At 38.2% G+C, this 21,506-nt stretch overlaps 1 protein-coding gene across 4 annotated transcripts in view; it reads right to left on the bottom strand.

Moving 5' to 3' along the window:
- Dclk1 (doublecortin like kinase 1) overlaps positions 1-21,506 on the bottom strand; it is a 341,030-nt gene that overhangs the window by 7,386 nt on the left and 312,138 nt on the right. For 2 of the 4 annotated variants that reach the window (XM_074043545.1, XM_074043542.1), the window contains exon 15: positions 13,835-13,948. In XM_074043545.1, the coding sequence (XP_073899646.1) occupies positions 13,835-13,948 (114 nt within the window). Of the gene's footprint in view, positions 1-4,291; positions 8,810-13,834; positions 13,949-21,506 lie in introns of those variants that run through there. The other 2 variants (XM_074043543.1, XM_074043544.1) reach the window with 2 other exon arrangements.

The following is a 21,506-nucleotide window of genomic DNA, read 5'->3' as shown; positions in this document are numbered from 1 at the left end:
TGGATCCATCCATCGCTGAAGCCAGGTCCCATCCATGGACCTTTCTAATTATGTAAAATAATAAGTTTCCTTTCTGCTTAAGCCAGTTTGGTTTGGATTTTCTTCACTTGCCATCAAAACAGTCCTAACTGATATATTTTTGAAATCACTTGTATCATTCTCACCTGTACATCTTGGCTCAAGCTGTTCACCAACCTGAAGTGACCTGTCTTCCCTTCTTTCCAGTCAAATATATTTATTCTCCAAGACTTCATCACCTTTTACCTACTTCATCACACCCCTCAGGCAAGAATGTCTTGACCATGCTTTTTGACACGTAATTGTACATTGACCTCCTATTACCTTTTTGTGCATATTTCTCAAATACCCTATAAATTCCACTATGGTATAATCTGAAACTTCCTTAAATTTTCTAGATTACTTAGTAGATGGGGACAAGCATATTAGTCTTGTATTCCATACTTCTTAATTATTACAGAATTATTTTTAGATAATTATGTATTTTTTGAATAACAACAAAAACAGAACTCCAAGCAACTCTTAAACACCAAAGACTAAGAAGTTAAAAGTATTAAGAATCAATATGTAAGAATACAATTTATATTTCAAATATGATCAAATTCTTATGTCAGATGAAATTAATATTCTCTTATACTTATGCAGTTAGCCATTCAAAAACATTTATTGTGGCTCACTTTCTTATCATAGTAAAAAGTGTCGTATATGATATCTTTAAATTTTTAATTATGGCTCTAAAATTAACTTGCCTCTAAAATATGTGTGGTTCATCTTTTACAATTGAAATCTGTAACCCTCAAACACAGTTAACTGAAGAATTCAGCAAGAAAATAGAACTACACGTTGTTATAGATTTTTTTGAGAGATACTGTCACAAAACATGTAACCAAACTGATGACCCTTCTCAAAGCATTTGAAGTATCATTTGCCCTCTGACATGTTGCACTGAAAATTTAAATTCTGAGCCATATCTGAATGGCAGAAAGGCAGCTTTAGTCTTTATTTTGAAAATATTCCCAGATTTCAAGCAAATAGGGTTTCTGCTCCTCATTGCCTATCTTTGCAAAGTAAGAATATCTTCAGGTAAAGTCTTGATGCTCCACTGACACTTAGAAGATCCTAATAGATTTCTTACTTTATCAGCAATTTTGTTCATGGGTTGTGGCTTTGTTGGAATGGCATGCATGGACTTGCAGTAGAAAGAAATCCCAAGTGCCTCTTCGGTAAGTTACCACTTCATTAGGAGCTCCTAAGAGAAATCTGAAGACTGCATTATCACATTTTGGTGCTAATTATTACAGGTTAGAGGTGAGCAAGAAATCCCTGGAGATTCTGGTGTTGACCAGTGGTAACCAAATATAATGTCCTGAGTTACCTCAAATATGTGTGTGATTGTGAGTTCCACACTGTTCACTGGGAAGAGAGCTATAAAGTGACCTGGGGGAGCTTGGCTGAAAGCACAAATATCTGATAAAATGAAATGATATAGAGAAACAGACTATTATAAATCTGTCCTGTATAGAAGAAACACTTCTTATCCCTACCTCAAATTACAAGACTATCACAGAACCCCTGACATCTACTAGAGCAAGTATGAAAACTGAGGAATGGTAAAATAATGCCAGTTACCTCAGCAGCTCAGGTGACTGCACACCCAATCACTGGAAATCTTAAGAGAAATTAATATCCTTTGTTTGGGGCCTGCCATAATAGCAGGCATACACAAACAAAAGGCAGTACCAGGAGATTTATTACAATAGAGTCAACCTAATGCATTTGGCCAGTGGCTTCTTCTACTGACAACGAAATGCCATTGTTTTCCACGCTCTGCTCAGGTATTTTAAATCCTTGTTTCTGACATTAAATTTGGAAATCAGCATAAATCTATACAAACCATCTGGTACACTTGAGCAATGTTAAAGGAAATGCATGGCAATAGAAGAGGAAGGTATATGAATGGAAATATTAGCATTGCTTTTGCTACTCAGAATCAGACTACATCTCTGTAATGCTTATCTGGTGGCTTCAGCTTAATCCCTTTGGAAGCAGCAGTAGGTAAAAGTCAGAAGAATTAGCTTTCTGTCGTAGCACAGGTAATTATCTGATCTTGGACAGGCTTCCTAACCACACCCCATTTCCACATCCATAGACTGAAGTGGGGTGAGAGGCAACTATACATGATCCCTAAGGAAACTTTCACCCATGAAATTCTATGAATATGCTTAATACCACTATCACTCTACTATAATGAGTTATGCTTTCTCTTCTCAAACAATAGGCCATATAGTCTATGGATCAAAAATATTTCTACTCTGCAATACAGGCAGGACTCGCAAGGAATGTATCTCATTTTAGTTGTAAGGCAATGTTTTCTGTCACAGCAGTAATTATTGGATTTAAGTAACTGCATTTTTCAGAGGCAAATGTTGACTGCTTTCTCTTTTTTGCTTTTCTAATTTATTGCTAGCCATCACAAATAGTCTTTATTTCATTAATAAAAGAACATTATTGTGCATTTTGCCTTTTAGCCCATCCATTATTCATACTACTAGACTGAATCAGTGATGCAGCTGCTGGGGTATTAATCTCAGGAACCTTCTCTCTTCCTTACCCTCTCTCTGGAGGGACTAAGTTACAATTTGCTTGCCATTTTGGAAATGTTTTGCTTGCTAGCAAAATTAAACTGACAAATAGATTGAAATATCCACCTTCCTCATTTTATTGGGCTTATTATCAAGCTTATTACAGTTCTGTTTTGTTTTGTTTCATATCCTTTTGGAGTCTTGTCAGGAACTGCAGAGTATCTGGAGACATGGCATGGATTGATCCTAGGACAAAGATGACCATCAAAATGGCAAAAGGAGGGTGCATGGGATCCAACTGGGCAGCCTTCCTTGGTGTGACTCTTCTAAATACCATTCTATATTTTCCTGGGAGAGCTGACCTTATGCTTCTGCACCAGCAATCTTTAACAGGTTCTTCCTGCTGACCTGCTTCTTAAGAGAATCACAATTGGCTAAGCTCTGCCATGGGTTTCTGATGGCCTCCTATCAGAGGGTTACAATTATGGCTACTTGGAGGGGGCTGAGTTCAGGCTTCCAGAGGACAAAATTCATGTGTTTCCTCTGCCCTGAAACACCTGATTTCTTTCTAAAAGCTAAACTATGTTGTTTTCTCTTCATTATACTCGTGAGCTAAAGAATTACCACAGGCAGGGTTCCTCCCAAGAAAATCTGTGAAAATTTAGATCCTAATCAGTCACTCCTTTTATACAAAGTAATTTTAGCTTGGCCAAAAGGCTTATTCCTGAGTTGCTAAAAACTGGATGTTATCCTAGAATATCTTATATGTGATAGGACAAAATTTAAAGTACCTCAAAGTTTTCAAAACACATCTATCCTAAAAAGAAAGGAAAAATGGTCCCTTCTCTGGAGAGTCCAGCCATTCATTCATTAATTTAACAAATGTTTTCTCAAGACCTACTGTGTGCCAGGCAGTCTACTAGGTGGTAGAGACACAGTTTTTAACAAGTCCCACCCCTATGTTCATGGAATTTGCATTCTTAATAGGTGGAGCTTTTTAATTTAGAAACATTTCCTCCTTAAATAGGGCTTGGGAAACTTTTTTCTGAAAAGGCCAGATACTTAAGAAGTAAGGCTTTTTTATGGTTCTCTCATACAACTATTCATATCTGCCACTGAAGGGCAAAAGCAGCCATAGACAATTTGTAAATGAATGTGTGCAGCTGTGATCCAATAAAACTTTATTTACAAAAGCACACAGTGGGGGTAGATTTGGCTCACTGGGCAGTTTGTCAATCCTGCCCTAGTGGTCAGCATTTTTAATTTATACCTCATTGGAAATTTGGGCTCTGGTGACCTCAAGAGAAATTTGTTGCAAACGCTCATGAAAATTATAGAAGTTATTCAGCAGTTTACCTTAATCAAGATCATGACCACCTTAATAACAAATGCTTTCATCTTGAGAGAGATTAATTTTCTCGGTAGAATCAGCCTTTGGTTGGTTTTCTGTTGGAAGTGAGGTAAACACAAAGCCATCTGTTCTGAGTTCTGTTTTGGGCTGGGTCTGTGAAGGCTCTTATCCACATACAGCTCATGTAACCCTCACCACCATTTTGGAAGGTGGATAGCACCCTTCTTTTCATAATAGCTGGGGAAATTGAAAATTAGAGAAAGAATCTAACTTGCTTAAAGTCACTCTGCATGAAATGGGATAATTTGAATTCAAACCCAAGGCTTTCTGACTCCAAAGCTACATTTTCTCCATTTATTGGGCTGCCAATCTTTAATCAAGTTCATTTCATTGCAGTTTTCAAGATTCTTTAACTTCTGAAGGTGGCACGTGTTTCACATGTACTTGAGAACTCTCTGGCTCAGTAAATGGACAGTTTACACTCTTTCTTGATAGAAACTGTGCTGTTATTTAGGATTAATTTCTTTATATTCTTTCCTACATGATCATAACTGAAAAAGTCTGAATCACATCCATGAATATTACAAAGGAACATTCTTCAAATTCAGCAGGAATGAATATGCAGAAAAGATCGTGGATATTTGATTTTCAATAGAAAAGAGGGAAAGCAAGTTAAGATCAAAGTATTAATCCACATAATATTCAGTCAATACTGAATTGTCAAGAATATCAGGAAAATGTACTTTTGTAAATGTCACATGTACCCCCAGTACAACTGAAAAAAAAAAAAAAAAGAATCTGAAGAAAATGTATACAATCGCATTTCAATTCATACCCAATGAGAAAGGCTTAAAATGCCATGGTGTCCTCTCATTTGTACTGACAAGAATGCTAAATAATAATTTTTAAAAAGACTCATCTAATGTTATTGAATTTTTCTTTTAAGGGGCTTCTGAAAACAAAATGAAATAAACCCCAGTGAGCCACCTGTTTGACTTGGTGAAACACAACCCAGACGGCTGGCTATTCCCATGTTTCTTGTAATGAGCGTTTGTGACACTGCTGTAGGCATAGGGGCTTCACTCATCTGGTGGACTTTCTGGCCTAATAACTCACTCATGGGTATCAAGGTAGAACTACAAGACCAATCCTAACTGCTTTCTGGAGACTTCTCTGCAATTGCAGTTTGAGTGGTTTTAAAGTTTAAATCTATGCCCTGTCTTTGGATTTGGTTCCACCCCTTTCTGTTTCACAGGGAGCCTCAGGAGTGGGTAGAAGGAGTGGTTAATCCCTGGTTGGAACAGGGGCCTCCACCCTTTCTTCTGGCAGCCTTTGACACCCAGCAGGGAGCGTGTTCTCACTTAGCAGAGGAAGGCCAAGGCAAGTTGCCACCAAGCGATCTATAACACAGTGCCTTGCAACTTGGCTGTGTGCATTTGGCTGCTGCTGGTGAGATCTACCCCAGAACCCTTCACCCACCACACTGCAGTTTCTCCCTGGCTTCCACGGGAACAGTTCTTTCAAAGCCGCACTGAGCTAGATGCATTTAACTGACCCCATTCCTTTTAACAACCGAGCATGACAGCATTTAATAGCCTTGCAAAGACGGCACACGGCTGCCACCGCTCTGCCTCATTACTCACTGTTCAGGATGGTGCTTAAATCCAATATGCACATTTTAGTCACATCATGACTGGGAATCCAACCACCCCTTTGTCCCAGCTCACCTCCACATTTTATCTTATTTAGCATTTTCAGTTTATGTCTTGTTTGATGTTTGCTTTATTTAATTGAGTTACCCTGTTCTGTGTGCTGAAATGCAGGATTATTTCCTGCATGTTATGTCATAGCACCTGTCAAAGGGACAGCTTCACTTGAGAAAGGAAGAAATGCCCGCGTCTGTGTCCTTCTTGGATAAGGACACACTTTCAGTAAGGGGAAAATATAACAGCATGTAAATGTTTTCCAGTGAGTTGCTGAAGGGGAAAATGATGGTATGGTTTCATGGGTTCCCAGGGTGTGTGAAATAGTCCAGTGAGCTGGTTCTTAGAGTGGTGGACCCCTGGACTTTGGATGATAGGGATAAAGTCTCCTGGATAAATGGGTCAAGTCCCCAGCAGCAGCTTGGGAGCAGCTCTCTGTAAAGAGGTGTGTGTATGGGGCGGGGGGGTGGTGAAGGACAGAAAGAGGTAAACAAATGGACTCCCACAATTTCTTCCCATCATCAAAAAGCCAATTAAGGGGATCACACCAATTCTGGACACCCCAAGGAGATTGTTTTTCTAGCCGATGTCCTCATGTGAGCTGCTTAGCAAGTGTTCTGCTCTGGGTAGTGAAAACAGCCACAAGCGCTTGTAAACATAACAATTGAGAGTTGGGATGTTCGCCTGTAATGATTGTTTATGTTAGAAAGTTGGCTGCCACTGTGGTTAGACAAATGCTCCCACTTCCATGGAGATAAAAGACAAGCATTTGCAATCAGCGAGGAGCGTGTGTTCGTTCTGGGGCTAAACGACATTATAAAACTTTCTAATTAAGCATAGATGCCAATGAGGCTTTAGCATTACTCTCCAATTTAGCTTTACATACTGGGTGTGCTGTTTAGTACAGCATTAACTATAAACATTGTTGTTACTGCCCCCAGCTGGAAAACAGAGCACTTTATGTGTGGAGAAAAAAGAGATTATGTCCCATCTGCTCCTGCCCATTATTCAGGGATGTGTCATTTTGTCCGCTGATGGGAGCCATCACTAGGATTTTAGTTAAATGGTCTTTTTATACTTGGTCACAGGTATTAATAATTATGCTTACTTGGTATTTTATTCCTTACCCTTTATCCTAAAAATTTAGTAATTTAATTTCTAGAGGTTTATCTTTTGTGAAATTAGATTAATTTAGGTGTATAATTTTTATTATACAAATATGCACAACTGTAATTAGACATACTTGATGTCTATTTTTAGTTGTATATCAACTTTACATGTATATGTCTGGTTAATATGCCTGAAGATATGAGACATACAATTAAAAAAGGTTGAAGCCTGGTGTGATTCAATTTATATAATGTACAAAACCAGGCAAAGCTAATTATGTGGATAGACTCTGGGTCAGTGTTTACCCCTAGGGCGAAGTGACCCTCCTGGAAGGGACTGGGGAGGGGATTGCGGGTGCTAGGAAAGTTCTGTGCCTGATTTGGGAGCTGCTTATAGGGGCACATTAAGTTTGTAAAAATCCATTCATGAGATGTGTGCTATTCTGGGTGTATATTATCTTTCAGTAAAAAAGTAAAGGATGGGTACATCATATTAAAAAGTCAAAAAAGCAGAGTCTGCACAAAGGCAAATCACAATTAATTCACTTTCCTCTCCCCAAAAAGGTGAAAAATAAAACAAAGTTCTTTCTTCATCTATAAGTCTAATTTACTTAGGTAAGTGAAAAGGTGGATATTCAACTCTCATATGCATATCAATTGGAATATACAATTAGCCTTCTCTGTAAAAATTACTTAAAATATCTTATGAAAATTCGGATATTTTCTTGTGTAGAAATGATCATTATCTCATAGCATTTTGAAGATTTATCAGAGTGTGCCCTTTTCTGCTTTCCTAAGTCCTTTTTTGAGTACATAATTTCAAAAGATAATTAGGAGCAATAATTGGAGGCTAAAATTCATGTATAGTACATATATGGTGTGTATATATATACATATTTATATATATACACACACACATGCATATTTTCTTTTCTTGTACAATCTGGCAGTCTAGTACATGAGACAATGTCAGGCAGACAGTATACTGCTTCCTGTAGACCGCATCATTTGGGGAAAACAAATGCCAAAACTGGTGGGCTTTTTCCTGGCAAACACTAACATATGGAACTGTACCTGGAGATCATTTCAGAGACATTAAGATGGTGAAGAGAAGTTCCCTAGAACTTCTCAGAGTTCATTTCTCAAATCATCAAAAACCATCCTGCTTGTGGATAACTTTAAAGAGACACACACAATTCCCCTTGAAGGAAATGCCAGGGTCATTGACTGGAATAGAAAATGATGGTATAGAATTCATAACCCAGTTAAAAAAAAATCAATACCTCCCATAGACCCTTTTGCTTGAGCAGATAAACCAACTAAATAATCTGACAGTTACAAAATATTGAAAAGTAAATTCATGCAATAGCTAGTACATAGAAGGATCTCTGGGGATGGGGGGAGGTAACAGTAAAACAAAAACAAAACAAAAGGGTGGAGAATTTGAAAACACAAGCTTACCAACACACACACAATGCATTCTGTAGCCCACTGCACTTTGAGGCACTTCTACTACTAACGTGTAAATGCATTGTTTCATCCATCGAAGGTCAAGGCTGGGCTTGATGACTTTAAAATGACAGTATATGCTTCTATAGAATATACACTAAGGTGCTATCATTCTTCCATTTATCAAGGGACAGAAGAGCACTGGAAATCATTGTTTTAATTAGCAACATCAGGCAAATGCTTTGGCATTAGCACTAAATATACTGTCCTTTTAACCGTAGGGAAAATTGATACTGAGCATGTGCAATGGAAAGAAAGCTGGCAAATGTCAGTGTGAATAATGGGTGAAAAAAAGGAATGAGGGGGTGTGGCATCTCAATCAAGATTAAAATGAAACTGATAAAGCAGCATATGGACTGGATAACAAATCAAAAGCATGTTTATCCACTGAAGGAACTGGTTAATGGAGACTGCCAGCACGTTGCCATGGAAACACTGACTGTTGAGCTGCACCATTGCATACCTTATCCAATACATTCCTGGTTGTTGGTAGTAGTCCAAAGACCCTGATCTCTTGATGGTAAACCCGTGGTCCAGCTGAGCAGAGAGAAATGGGGCAACTCAGTGGATCAACATTGTGCTAAAGAATTAAGACTCCAGATCAACTATGTAAGTCTATATAGTGATGGTGCCTCTTCTGCAGGGCAATTTGCTAATACTGTAAATCTGCACATTGAAAACAAAGAGTTGAGAAAAGATTCTAATCCCTCATGACTATCTTGGAGGCCAATTTGTTAGAATAGATCTAGTTTGTCAGACAGGTTTGGAATGCACATTTAATAATGCCCTCTCTCAATTTCTAAATATTAAACACCTCTTCATATGTCATAGAATGGAAATGCTTTACAATTAAATAAAGTTCTGAAATCAACTTTAGCCACCTAAGAGAAATCAGATTGGGAAATTCCCTCCTCCCCATAATACCTCATTGGGCTTAAATTTGAGGGCTTCAGAACTATGAAACAAAAGAGGAAAAGAATCAAGTTTTAGAGGTCTACAAATCACAGCAATTGGATTTCTTTCTTTAAGAGTTGATCTTTAAAAGCAGAAGTACTCTTAAAGGTGAATTCTAATTACATTTCTGAAGTAAAAAAGACAAACAGTCAGTATATCTTCTCTATGAAAACAGGGAAAATAACACTTTTCACTTTATATTAAAATGCATAGGTACAGGTAAGGGTTTAGGATTAACAAAAGGTACCAGAAATAGAACACAGGATTAGTTCTCAAGTATCTTGGATTAAGATGTTAACTGTTGCCTTTCTGGGAATAAAAGATTCAACCCCCAAACTTGGAAAACAATAGTCATGTTTTTTGCCTGCTTCCCTGTTCTGCCCATGGTAGGATGCAACTCATACACCTTTCTTTAGAGAGAGGCTCATGAGTTGTTTCAAGTGTCACACTGGTTTGATGCTCATGACAGTTTCTACTTCTAAATTCACAAAGGCATATCAAAAACATGCCAGGGCACCAGGCATTTAAACAAGAAACTGCTTGCAGGATTTGGTGTTCTGATTAGAAACTAAGCTATCCAAGTGTTCAGGGAAAGCAATGTGAGGTTTTCATCTTTTTAAAAAATCATATTTCATTTTATTCAGGGAAAAAATTGAAGTACACTCATTCTTAGAAGCTGGTGTATACATCTGTTTTAGTCCACAAAGAGGGCTACATAGTAACTGGTTCTCTACTGCCATCTACAGGCAAAGTGTTATATAACAGGGCATTAGGTATTTCCAGAACTAAGCTTCCAGTATCACAATTATATGCACACTGATTAGTATGGATTTGTTCAATTAGACTAAAATGCTCTATTTGCATGAGCAAAATGCAAACAAAGAACTTTAAAGCATTAGGAAAATTATTGGTTAAGATAATAAACAGCATTAAATGGGGAAAAATAAATTGGAACTGACATGTTAGTCATCGGTTCTTCATCAAGCTGAGCAAATCTAATAAGGCCTCTCTCTCTTCCCTCAGCTCTCAAAAAGTCCACCGTTAAAACGTCATCTTCAATTCCATTTTATGTCTATAAATTGCATTTTAATAACCTTTTGTTTCCTTTCCTCTGCTTTTTTTTTTTTTTTAATCTCCCAACTACTGGGAAAGGTAGCAGAGGGACAATGGAGTCTTTCTAAGAGAAAACATTGCCAGTCTATGGACAGCAGTGAGCCTCCGCCTAACCACATTGCTTGACCCAATGTCAGAACACCTTTCCTCTCTTCAGAAGTGCTCTGTGATCCCTGGGAACCTCCAGCTGGTAATTACTCTCCTGGTCAACTTGAGGCCCCGTGCAACCTTCATATAAAGTTATCATTTGTCCTTTCTTTGGTCTTAATGTAATGGGTAAGAAGCAGAGAAGAGAAAGACAATATGAACAAAAAACACCATGGTCCGGAACCTGGCATACATGTTAAACTACGCTTGTGTCATAAATTACACTGGTATAAGTCTGTTTAAGATAGCATGCTCTTTTTTCTTCTGTCATTCTAAGAAAGAAAAAAGTGCCATGAATTCTGTTATAAGGCCTGCAGAAGGTAGAAGGAGAAGTACCAGGTAAAGACGAATTTAACTGTTGGTTTCCTGAAAAAACAAACAACACAAAAACCAAACAATGAAATGATACTACCATCTCACAGCTTTAAAAAGTGTCTAGCATGTATATAATTTTCAAAGAAATAAGTTCTAAGAGAGAGGCAGATTAAAAATAAAATACATCATTTATAGCCTTTAGGAAGAGCATATAAAAACATGAAAAAATTCTATCTGAATTAAATTTATAATGAAATCAGTTTTTAAAAAAATTACCACCTAGAAATTATCACTGTGTTATATTAGTTACTGAACTTTTAATGATGTAGATGAGTCAATAATTGTAATGAATTGTTATGTTCTGTATAGAATACAGCATTTATAAGGGATATTTTTTTCTGTCTCACAAAAGAATATTATTTGGCAGTCACACTTGAGTTTGGAATGGAATATTGTTTAATGCCTGGGCTCCTTTTTTCTAATACTTAGGCTTTGCACTTTAAGATCTAGAAATAATTTTTGACTTATCAACACTATTCTGAAGTTTAAAAAGCAGCCAAACTAATCAGTTTCTAATTTCCAGCCCCACCCTGGGGCTCTTGACCTCCTTGGGGTTCTTGTGGTGTTTGGGGTGCTTTGAGAGAGAAGTATTCTGGAAAAGATGCATAAAAGCAGGTAACAGGGCAGATCATCTTCTCTTGAGACAGAGAGATTGACATAGGTATTTTCTTTCCTCCTTGAACAATTAACTATAGTAGTTAATGTATGGTCTGTGCTGAGTGCTCACTAGGCACTTTTAAAGATCTACTTTTCAAAAATCAGCTAATTAATTAAATCTGAAGTGATAGTTATTTTTTAAAACTTTGTGGTGGATAAGACACATTAAATAAGGATTCAACTAATGTGTAACCCCCCCCAAAATGTGTAGCCCAGCATTACAGACCACTTCATAATTTGTACAGATATTATTATTATTCCAGTTTCTGCGGAAAATATGTTAGTGATAGACTAAGAAATCTGCATTCAAACTTCATTTCAAATGGTCCAGTCATGATATTTAGAAAAAAAATCAGCAGACCTTCAGTCTTCAAGTATTAATTGGAGTGGTTTTTTTTTTTCCTTCAATTTTTTGGTGGTACGGGGGTTTGAACTCAGGGTCTTATGCTTGCTAGGCAGGCGTTCTATCACTTGAGCCACTCCACCAGTCCTAACTGGAGTGTTTTGAGATACATTTAGACGAAGTGATAAGGATTAGGTTTCAAAATGTATTCAGGTGTGATTAAAATTGGATTTCACCTTAACTATGTATTATCTATCAACTGGAAAATTGCTCTGAAGTTTCTGTCCGTAGTCATTACAGGACTCCCAGAATACTGTGAACAAACCTTTAGTGAGCAACCAAGGCAAACCTAACCAAAGACCGATTAAAACGAAAGACCAGGGGCAGGAGAAGCAAAAACAAAATAACCGAGATGGAAAAGACCTTTTTTGTAGCAGCGTTAAGCCCTGAGCAGAGCAGAAAAGCAGTCCTTTTCATGGACAAACGTGCTGGCAGCCCATTCCAAAGGAAAATTGTGGACCAAATGTTTTGCAGTAGACCTGTCTCTTGAATGAACAATGAAAAAAGAGTGTAGAAGATTTCGTTTAGTTGAGCATCACCATGAGATTGTTATTTGCCAAAATGACTGTCAGCTGATGGCAAAGAACACTGACCATCTATGGAAGACGTGGAGGACAATTTAACTTTTACATTGAATTTTCTTAGAAAGAACTAAAGAGAGGAACAGCTTGAAGTTTTAAAACCTCAGCAGCACTGAGGAACATCTAAAAGAGTCTACTTTCTATTCCACACTGTCTGCTTATTCACACACTAGTGACCCACACGAATGTAACTCACTACCGAGAAACATGAAATGCAAACAGTACCATAGCATGTATGCATGCATCTGTACCATTTGCAAATTCTAAAAGCCCATATCAAATATTGAGTAACTCAGATCTGAGTCTGGGTGCATCAAATAGGTCACTTATTAATCTTTAGCTTTACTTGGAGCTCTAGCAAAGCCAAACAAGAAAAAAAGAAAATAAAAACACCCACAGAAAGAGTTAAACATTTGGTACTACTCATGAGCACAAGGAAATGTTGAATAGCATAAATAATTTCTAAAGATTCAACATTGTAGTGTCTTAAGTTCTTTGTTCAGAAAAGAAAAACGGCTCAAGTGTTTTCCATATTGAATATGCTATTAAAATTTACATACTCTGGAAAAAAAAAGGAAATTATTAAAAACTCAAGTAATCTGGGACTTGAATGTATTTACTCTAGAATATGACACCAGGAAGTATGAGCTTTCATTATTTCTTGGACCAATTTAATCTTTGCCTAGAGCAGCTATCAAATTACGTTTAGTGTATGCCTGCATGTATAGAATAGGAAGAAGAAAAAAAGAGAATCTTTGTGCAGCCGCATCAATGAAATAATAAATGCTAAAAGACTTTCAACTTTAAGAACAGAAATTTCTAAGAAGCAAGACATCGTGACTTCACTGGGTGTTCTCAGCAATTCAATCCCCCTGAAAATCATCTGGTGTAAGCTTTCTCCTAGGTTTTGGCTTTCATTTAGGTCTAGTATAAAGATCTGTAGTGTTCCAACCCCTCTCTCCTATGTCGTCTCCCTTCCCTTCTAGGTTCCTGGCAAAAGGACACTGCAAATTCTTTTCCTGCTAGCCAAAAAGTTTACATTGGCACCGAGTCCGGTGTGGGGGAGGTTTTTGCTTAAAAAAATAAATCATGAAATTAATATGTACTGCAAGACACCCTGGAGGTGTTGGATAATGATGTGATCCCCAGGGAAATGTTCTGCAAACGCACATCGATATATACAAGCCCCATACCTCCTCTTGTGCATTAAGTGACGGAGATGTCTAAAGAAATGACCTGCTCTGCTGTCTCTGGGTGGAATCTCCTGAGTAATGCCTGTCTCTTAGGCAGGCTGCTTTTAAAAAGTTAGAGGTGGGTATTTCAGATGCTTACTGCTATGACAGAAACTCCAGCTGCTGTACTGTTCGGCTTGGGGCCTGTGTTGAAATGCTTCTTTATCTTCCCAGCTACTGACAGCTGATGTTCATTTTCTGGGAGGCCATCATCCTACAGATTAAAAAAAAGGAGAAAAAGAAAAAAATATGAGATACATGGAAATGAGGCCAAAATCTTTTACTCTTGGGTCCTGATCTTAGAATTTGGAAGATGTCAGAAATGAACCAAGGTCTTCTCATGACACGCTGCTTTTGGAATTACTGCTCCAGCATCTCATTTATTTCCACATCTGCTCTGCAATTAATTTGCTCTGTGTCAGCTGAACCTCAGAGGTTTGTCTCTAAATAAAACAATTCTGATTTGGGATTCTAATAAAATCTAATTTCAACCTTGACTCTAGGAACATATGTTAAAGAAAAAGTTAAACTGGACAATGGAAAAAATCTTTTCCCCCCTCCTAGCCCATCATTTAGATCTGAAGCCAAAGAAACTGGCAGACCTGGTCTCATGCCTGGCCATAAATAACTCAGACTTATACTACAGCTACTCAACTGGCCATTCTAAAGACCCACACACCCTACAGGCAGAACATTCTTCTTTAAGCTTCATATTCTCCTTGCTGCCTCCAAATCATCCATTATGACATTTTCCATGTCAGAGCTCCCTTTACCTAAGGTTTCTGCTCTCTGCTGGAGTCATGTAGGATTGAAGCTGGACAGATAGCTCTCCTATACTAAATGCTGTTAGATAGCAAAGGCTGAGGTTGCAAGTGTGGACCACCACTTACTAGTTCTTAGTGAACAGGCTGTGTGACCCTTAAAGGCAGAGACCGGAATCTCCAGTTGTTAGCATAGTGTCTGGTCCCATAATAGATACTTAACAAATAATTATGGAATAATCAAATGAATGGATAATAAAGTGTTTGTTATTATCTGTTAAAATCCTGGTAGTCTTCCAGTGCCATTCCTCATTTCTTCTCTTCTTCTCCGTCATTTTGCACATTGTTTCTTGGCTCCCACCAGGAAAATAAATCTGCTGCTTCCCAAGCATAATGTACTTGCTCTCTCTGCAGGAGCTGTGCTTTCACTCCTTCCAGCATTTGGTCATTCATTTATTGAGTGAATATGAACTGCATGTCTACGGGGGACCAGGCATTACTGTAGGATGTGGGGAAATGATGGTTCTGCATAGAGCCTGCTCTTTAGGACCCTGGGGTCCCTCTTTTTCCTTGAAAACTTGAGTCCAAATGACCTGTTCCAAGACATTTTCCCCCAATTAAGCACAACCCATGAAGCTCAAGCCTGCCTTGAACTCATGATCACTCTGCCTCCACCAGCTGAGTGCTGGAATTGTAGATGTGCTATCATGCCTGGCTTTGCTTTTTTATTATATCAATTTATACTACTTATTTTTTGGTATTAAGTTATTATAGCTGTATCTATCTATCCATCCAACCACCCATTTATCCTTGCCTTTTTGCACCCTGTCTTTCAAGTTTTCTGAAATCTTTCATACAGGCAATTGACTCAGCATCCTGCACATAATGGTATTCAATTTATGATATTCTTGTACTTATGTATTACTGGCTAGGAGAAGGAATAACTAATATGCTTATTAAGACACACCTGAACCCAAATCTGACAGAAGACGTTCCAATAATGAAGAATAAATTTTAAAAACATCTATATTTTGTAAAGAGTCAGAAAAAAGGGAAGCTCAATTAGCGTTGGAGAAGTAAAACAGAGACATATGAAGTGCTTACTATGACAAGGGCTGTGTTAAGGATGGCAGGTTGTGGGAGCAGGAAGTGATTTCTGCCCACTAGGACCTTCCAGGCTAAGTAAGTGGGAGAGAAAGTATGCACACACCATGTCAAATAATGAAACAGATCAACAAGATATGATTAGCTGTCACAAGGCAGTTTTACCTCATGGCTCATCTGGAAACCCGAAAGGAGTTCAGAGGAGAGAGGACTATTTCCCATTGTGAACAGTCAGAGCACACTTCACAAGTGGTATGAGATTTGATCTGGTCCTTAGTCATGGGGACAAAATTGACAGGTAGAGAGAAGGGAAGGTGATATTTTTGTGTACAGTATGTCCAAGTGGAAGATCCAAGTTCTGTTTGCCAAACTATGAGTCAACCAGTTTATCTCTAGGTAAGGATTTATTTGGAAGAACAGTGGCAGGTGAAACTGAAAGAACAGGAAAAGATTGGCCATAAATGAGTGCCAAAAAGATCCAGAGGTTGAAGTCTTTGTCTCAATTAGGATTAAAGCAATATTTTCAGTAAGAGGGATGTAAACCATGATGAACCATGCTTACTTTACTCAGACAGTTTTACTTTTTTATACTCTCTAACTTCTGACTCTTCAAGTGAAAGGGAAGTTGGGTGATAATCACAAAGAATTAAGATTATGTGATTCAGAGTCTTAAACACAGGGTGAATTCAATGGTGTGTATAAATTATTTTTTTAAAATAAAATATGATGGATGAAAAACAGGCCCTTGGAATTTAAGTAGGACAACCAACCTTGGAATCTAATTTAAAATTTTTGAAAAAGTATTTAAACATTCGACAAGGCATAACATGATGCTGAAAGTTTTAAAATATTAGCATCGAGACTCTGGCATAATTTGGGGTTTTGTCTGGATGGAAAGGGCTATCCTATACAGTGGTGCCCCATTGTACCTCACTGCCACATTATCCATGTGTGTGTGACCATCTCTTAATTTGAGTTCTAGGCTACCCAGGTCAAAGTGCTTTATATGAGCTTGCTCTTATAAAATAGTTTGAAAAACATTATCAAGAAGCAAAAGGAGAGAAGGTTTTTCTTTTTAAGACAAGAGAAACTTGTCAGTTTCATATCAGTAGTCTCAGGGGAAGAAGTAGTAGAAAAGTGGAAGATGGTGGGGAAAGGATCAGGATAGAATGTGCAAGTGAAGCAGTTTGCCCTGGGGTAAGTGTAGTATACATCTTTCACTGAGGTAATGAAACAGTGACAGAATGGGTGAGAGCTGACTTGAGGTGGGGGGGCTAGTTAAAAAAGAAATCAGGCAGAGGAAGGGGATGTAAGTGGACCCGTGTTATCAACGTGCACAAGCAATCTCCTTCATTCTCTGACTAGTGTCTACCATGTGAATTATTAGTTCCATTTTGTAGATGAGCAAACTGAAGCTCAGCATAGTGAAATCATTTGCCCAAGGTCACACTGCTACAAAGTAGTCGAGTAAGAACTGACCCAGGTCTGAAATGGTGCTCTTTCTGCCTTGTCACATTGCATCAGTGGAGGGTTTCACTGGCTTGATGTCTAGTTACAAAGGGAATACATAAGTGTTAATGAAAACACTCTATGAGTCATCTTTTCCATGATGAAAACTGCATAATGGTGAGGCAAGAGTGAGAATTGAATTGGGCTGAAGAAATCAGAGAATATTTGGATAAGACCTAATGGAGCCTGGGAAGCATTTGGAGCTCAATAAAAGGGACTCTGAATATATCAGAGGAATGACTCCTTAAGATGCAGTTAGAAGTGCAGACTACGTATCTACTTATCTGTGAGGTGGCAGTCTGACCTAATAGGCCTGGGGCTCTAAGGTCCTGTGTGTGGCAGGCAGCACTGGAAGGCCTGGCTGACCCTGGATGAAATGAAGTTGTACTTCACCAGTGCATGGGCCTGTTATTGGCACATTCTGTGTTTAAAAGCCTGGGTGCAAATAAGGACAAAAATAATTGGGTTTCCATAGGAGCAGCACCTATTTGACTCATTGAGGGAGATTCATCTCTTGCTGAAGAATCACACCTCCTTCCCACTCCCTCATCATTAGCATCCTGGGTAGACATTTACCTTTACCTGGCTTCCTCCACGAGTTATTGAGCAAAGAGTTGGCTTTCTTACCACTCAGAATGGACTTCTTATTATTTCCAGCCCTGTCCTCAATTTAATCTCCTGTCAAGGCTCCTAGCAACTCTTTTAGATGCTGGGCCTAGAGGTTCCAGCCTCCAGCTTTAAATTCTAGTGAAGGTTTGACTTCCCTGGGGTTATGAGTTCAGGCTGAAGCAGTGAAAGTAAGGAAACAAGTCTCACAAGTTGTCAGATAAGCTTTTGACTTCATAAACCTTAAAACATTTCAGGGCTGTTTTTTCCCTCAATGAATCAGGTGTCTCAGATAGAGGAGGTAACACACACACACACACACACACACACACACACACACACACTCACCAAGGCAACTAAAAAATCTGCAGTGCTTCTACATAAATTTCAAAGGCTTTCAGCATAATTGGATTAAAAGAGAAACAATGGGCTTTGCAGAGATGGGAACTGTACCTGAACCATACAGATTGATGGTAGAGATTTAGTTAACTTACTGTCTCGCATCAATAAAATAAATAGGTCTATTAAAAACATGCATTTTCATATATACATCTTTATTGCCATTATTCAGAATAGATTATGTGCCAAAAATGTGCTCTGAATTTTCTAAATGTGACAAACCTGGCAGTATTTTACAAATAGTTCTAGTATTATTGCCGTACGTTCTGGTTTGGGAGTAGTTTCTGAAGTTTTACGCAAGCTGGTTGTGGTTTGAGGTTAGTGGGTTTTGATTTAGAAATTCTTATCCACCACTTGGCAGAGCATTGCGACTGACAAGAACAAAATTAGTTTGCAAAATGGAAAATGAACTCTCCCAGCTGTCTGCTGAGGACCTAGCCTCCGGGTCTCTGCTCTCAAGGGGTTGCTGGGGAAGAGCTTTGGGGTGAGCTGTGGGGGTTTGGATGTGAGGTCATGCAGTAGAGTGAATTCCCCCTTTCCTTAGGGAAACCACCTCAGGGCTCATGCATTAGAAAGCACTCTTTCACTCTTGGATTTTTGGTTAGACTCATGGATCTGGTTTCTAGTCTATTCATTGCCAGACTCTATTATTAAAAATATCTGTAGATTTATGAGAAGCATGGCAGTACTGAGTTGTTTACTACCAGAATATTCTGACTAGTTTAAAACAATTCCAAGTTCATTGGCGTGCCCTTCAATAGCAGTTCCATTTCACCTCCCAGTGTGCTGCCCTTTGGTTCTCGGTAACTGCACAATACCCTAGTAACAAAGACTGTCTTCAGGATGGTCCTGTATTTTCTCCACATCTAAATTCACACTGCACTTTGGGAGAAAATGTGAAGTTAACTAATTTCTACCTTGGAGAAAGGAAAGGATAAGATGCCAAAATGGAAGTGAAATCCCATGTCATCATTTGTAGTTTACAAATATAGATAAGTGGTTTTACATATTATTACAGTGTCATTGGGGTTCACTTAATTTCTAACAAAGTCTACTAACACAATAAAATGAATGCACCCACATATTTTTGTGTAGCAGGGCTGACTTTTATTAGTCAGCATGGAATATCCTGGGACTCCTGTTTTTCTTTTTTTTCTCTCTCTCCTTTTGGATATCTTGGCTGGTTTAGGAGTATCTTTTCAAAAGAGAAGGTAGATAGATAAGATAAAGGGGCAAAGTCAAAGCTCAAGCCTAAGGAAGGAGATAAGAAGTACTGAACTGGCTACTTAACTAGGCTTGACTTACTTAAATCAATCCCATCCACTAGGTGAGTTGAGATTTTGAGAACAAACATGCAATGAAAGCAATTCATTTGAAATATGATGATGGGAATTTGATTCTAATAATAAATTAGCAAGTTTTTTTGGAAATGTCTATTCAGTCAGTCTAAATCAGTCTGCATTTTCTATCACTAAAGCTTCATTTTGGGAAAAGTGGCTCAACCTTCACCCCAGTATCTGGAGTGATAAAGCTGTGCTATTGGCTATTTCCATCTCATGGTGTATGGGTATAAATCCTATGGGTCTCCACTGGATAAGGCAAATAAACTTAGCTGGGACAATCCCTGTTGGTATTTTGCAATGACATTAAAGGAAACATTCGGAGGAAGCCAAATAGCTGATAAAGCACCCACCCTCTACATGGAACTGTGGCATTCAAATTGAGTCATATTTGGGGGCAGAGGAAGTGAGGAATTTTCTCCTTAAATCAAACTACACATATATCAATACTGCTCACCATTTGAATTTCACCAGCAGGTGACAACAGATGACAGAGTTGTTTTCTTGCTCAGACTCAATTTCAGCTGTATTTACTAAGTACCTATGAGATGCTAGGGCTTAAGGATTGTCCTCTCAGGTCCTCAAAGTATATAATATTACCTTTCTCTATCCTCAGAGCAAGGGAGAAGTCAGTCCTATTTTCTCCATTTCCCTGCTAAGAAAACAGGTCCAAATGACTTGCTCAAGGTCACACAGGTAGGTGAGCTAGTCTGCATTCCTCCCCCACACGTGCCTGCATATTGAAGATGCTTTAGGAGCTATTCAATGACCATCCATCACTCATGACCCTTCCAGGCCAAGGACACTGAGGAGCAGGGTGGGGTTGGTACCTGGAATGTAGTAAAAACAAATGAGAGCTCAGAGGAAGCCACGGGGTGGGGGGGGGTGAGGTTAAAGCCAGTGACTTTTACTGACTCCACTTTCTGATGATATTGCCTCTCTGCTCTATTTTTTGTTTCATAAGAGATGGCTTTTCACTTCTAAGTCTGCCAGGTGGAAAGGTCATCGTATAAGCAACAGAGAAAATTAGAACTAATGAGAGCACAGGAAGAGCGTTCTGCTAACTCCCTTAGGGTTCAAATAATTATTATTACTTTTCTCCCCCTGAGGGAGCATTCTTTGGTGGTGATCAGATGTAATTTGATTGCCAAATGCAAAATGTCTTATTAAGTGGATATCCTTTTAAATTCCTAATTTGTATATTTTGATGGCTTGTTCTTTTGTGTGTTGCACTCAGAGACCTCAAAGAAGTACTAAATGCTGGTTGTGGAAGCTTACTTTTTAAAAATTTATTATTTTGAGGCAAAAAATAAGCAGTTTCTAATTTACTTGCCGTATAGAAAGCAATTGCTTTCTACAATAAGTCATAAAAAGGTTTTGCTAAGACTCAGAAAAACAAATACCACATTTTCTTTCATATGTAGGATCTAGATCTTAAAAAAAAAAAGGACATGAACATAAAAGGGGGACTATTTGGGAGGGAGGACCAGCAGGAGGTGGGAGAGGGTATTGGGGGAGAATAAGATGGAACTACATTGTATGCACACATGAAAAGGTCATAATGAAACCCATTTAAAAATTTGCAAGAAAGTAATAAAAGGGAGTGCTAGGGGAGGGGAGACATGAGAGAGTAATAGAGGGGGTGAAAATAATCAAATTATGTTACATGCATGTATGGAGAGATCACAATGAAACCCCTCACTTTTTATAACTACTATGCTGTAAAATAATTTTTAAAAAGAAGAAAAATTTAACTGCATTAAAAACACTTATATATACAAACAGACATACGCACACACACACACACACACACACACATATATATATATATATATATATATATATATGTATATATGTTTGAATTATATAAAGGGTATATTTTTTGCTTTAAATCTCCTAAATAATTACTTAAGTGTCATCCTTGCTTTTAGAAAATGTTTTAGGGAACCTGGGAAGAAAACTAAAATGACAACAGAAGTTCAAGTTGCAGACTGAACCCTAGGACTTAAATGCTAGTAGTGAGAGCTTGTGCAAAGCTGGGAACCCAGCAGGT

The sequence above is a fragment of the Castor canadensis genome, chromosome 10, assembly GCF_047511655.1.
Source record: "Castor canadensis chromosome 10, mCasCan1.hap1v2, whole genome shotgun sequence".
Classification (NCBI taxonomy): domain Eukaryota; kingdom Metazoa; phylum Chordata; class Mammalia; order Rodentia; family Castoridae; genus Castor; species Castor canadensis.
This window is presented reverse-complemented; position numbering and strand designations above follow the sequence as displayed.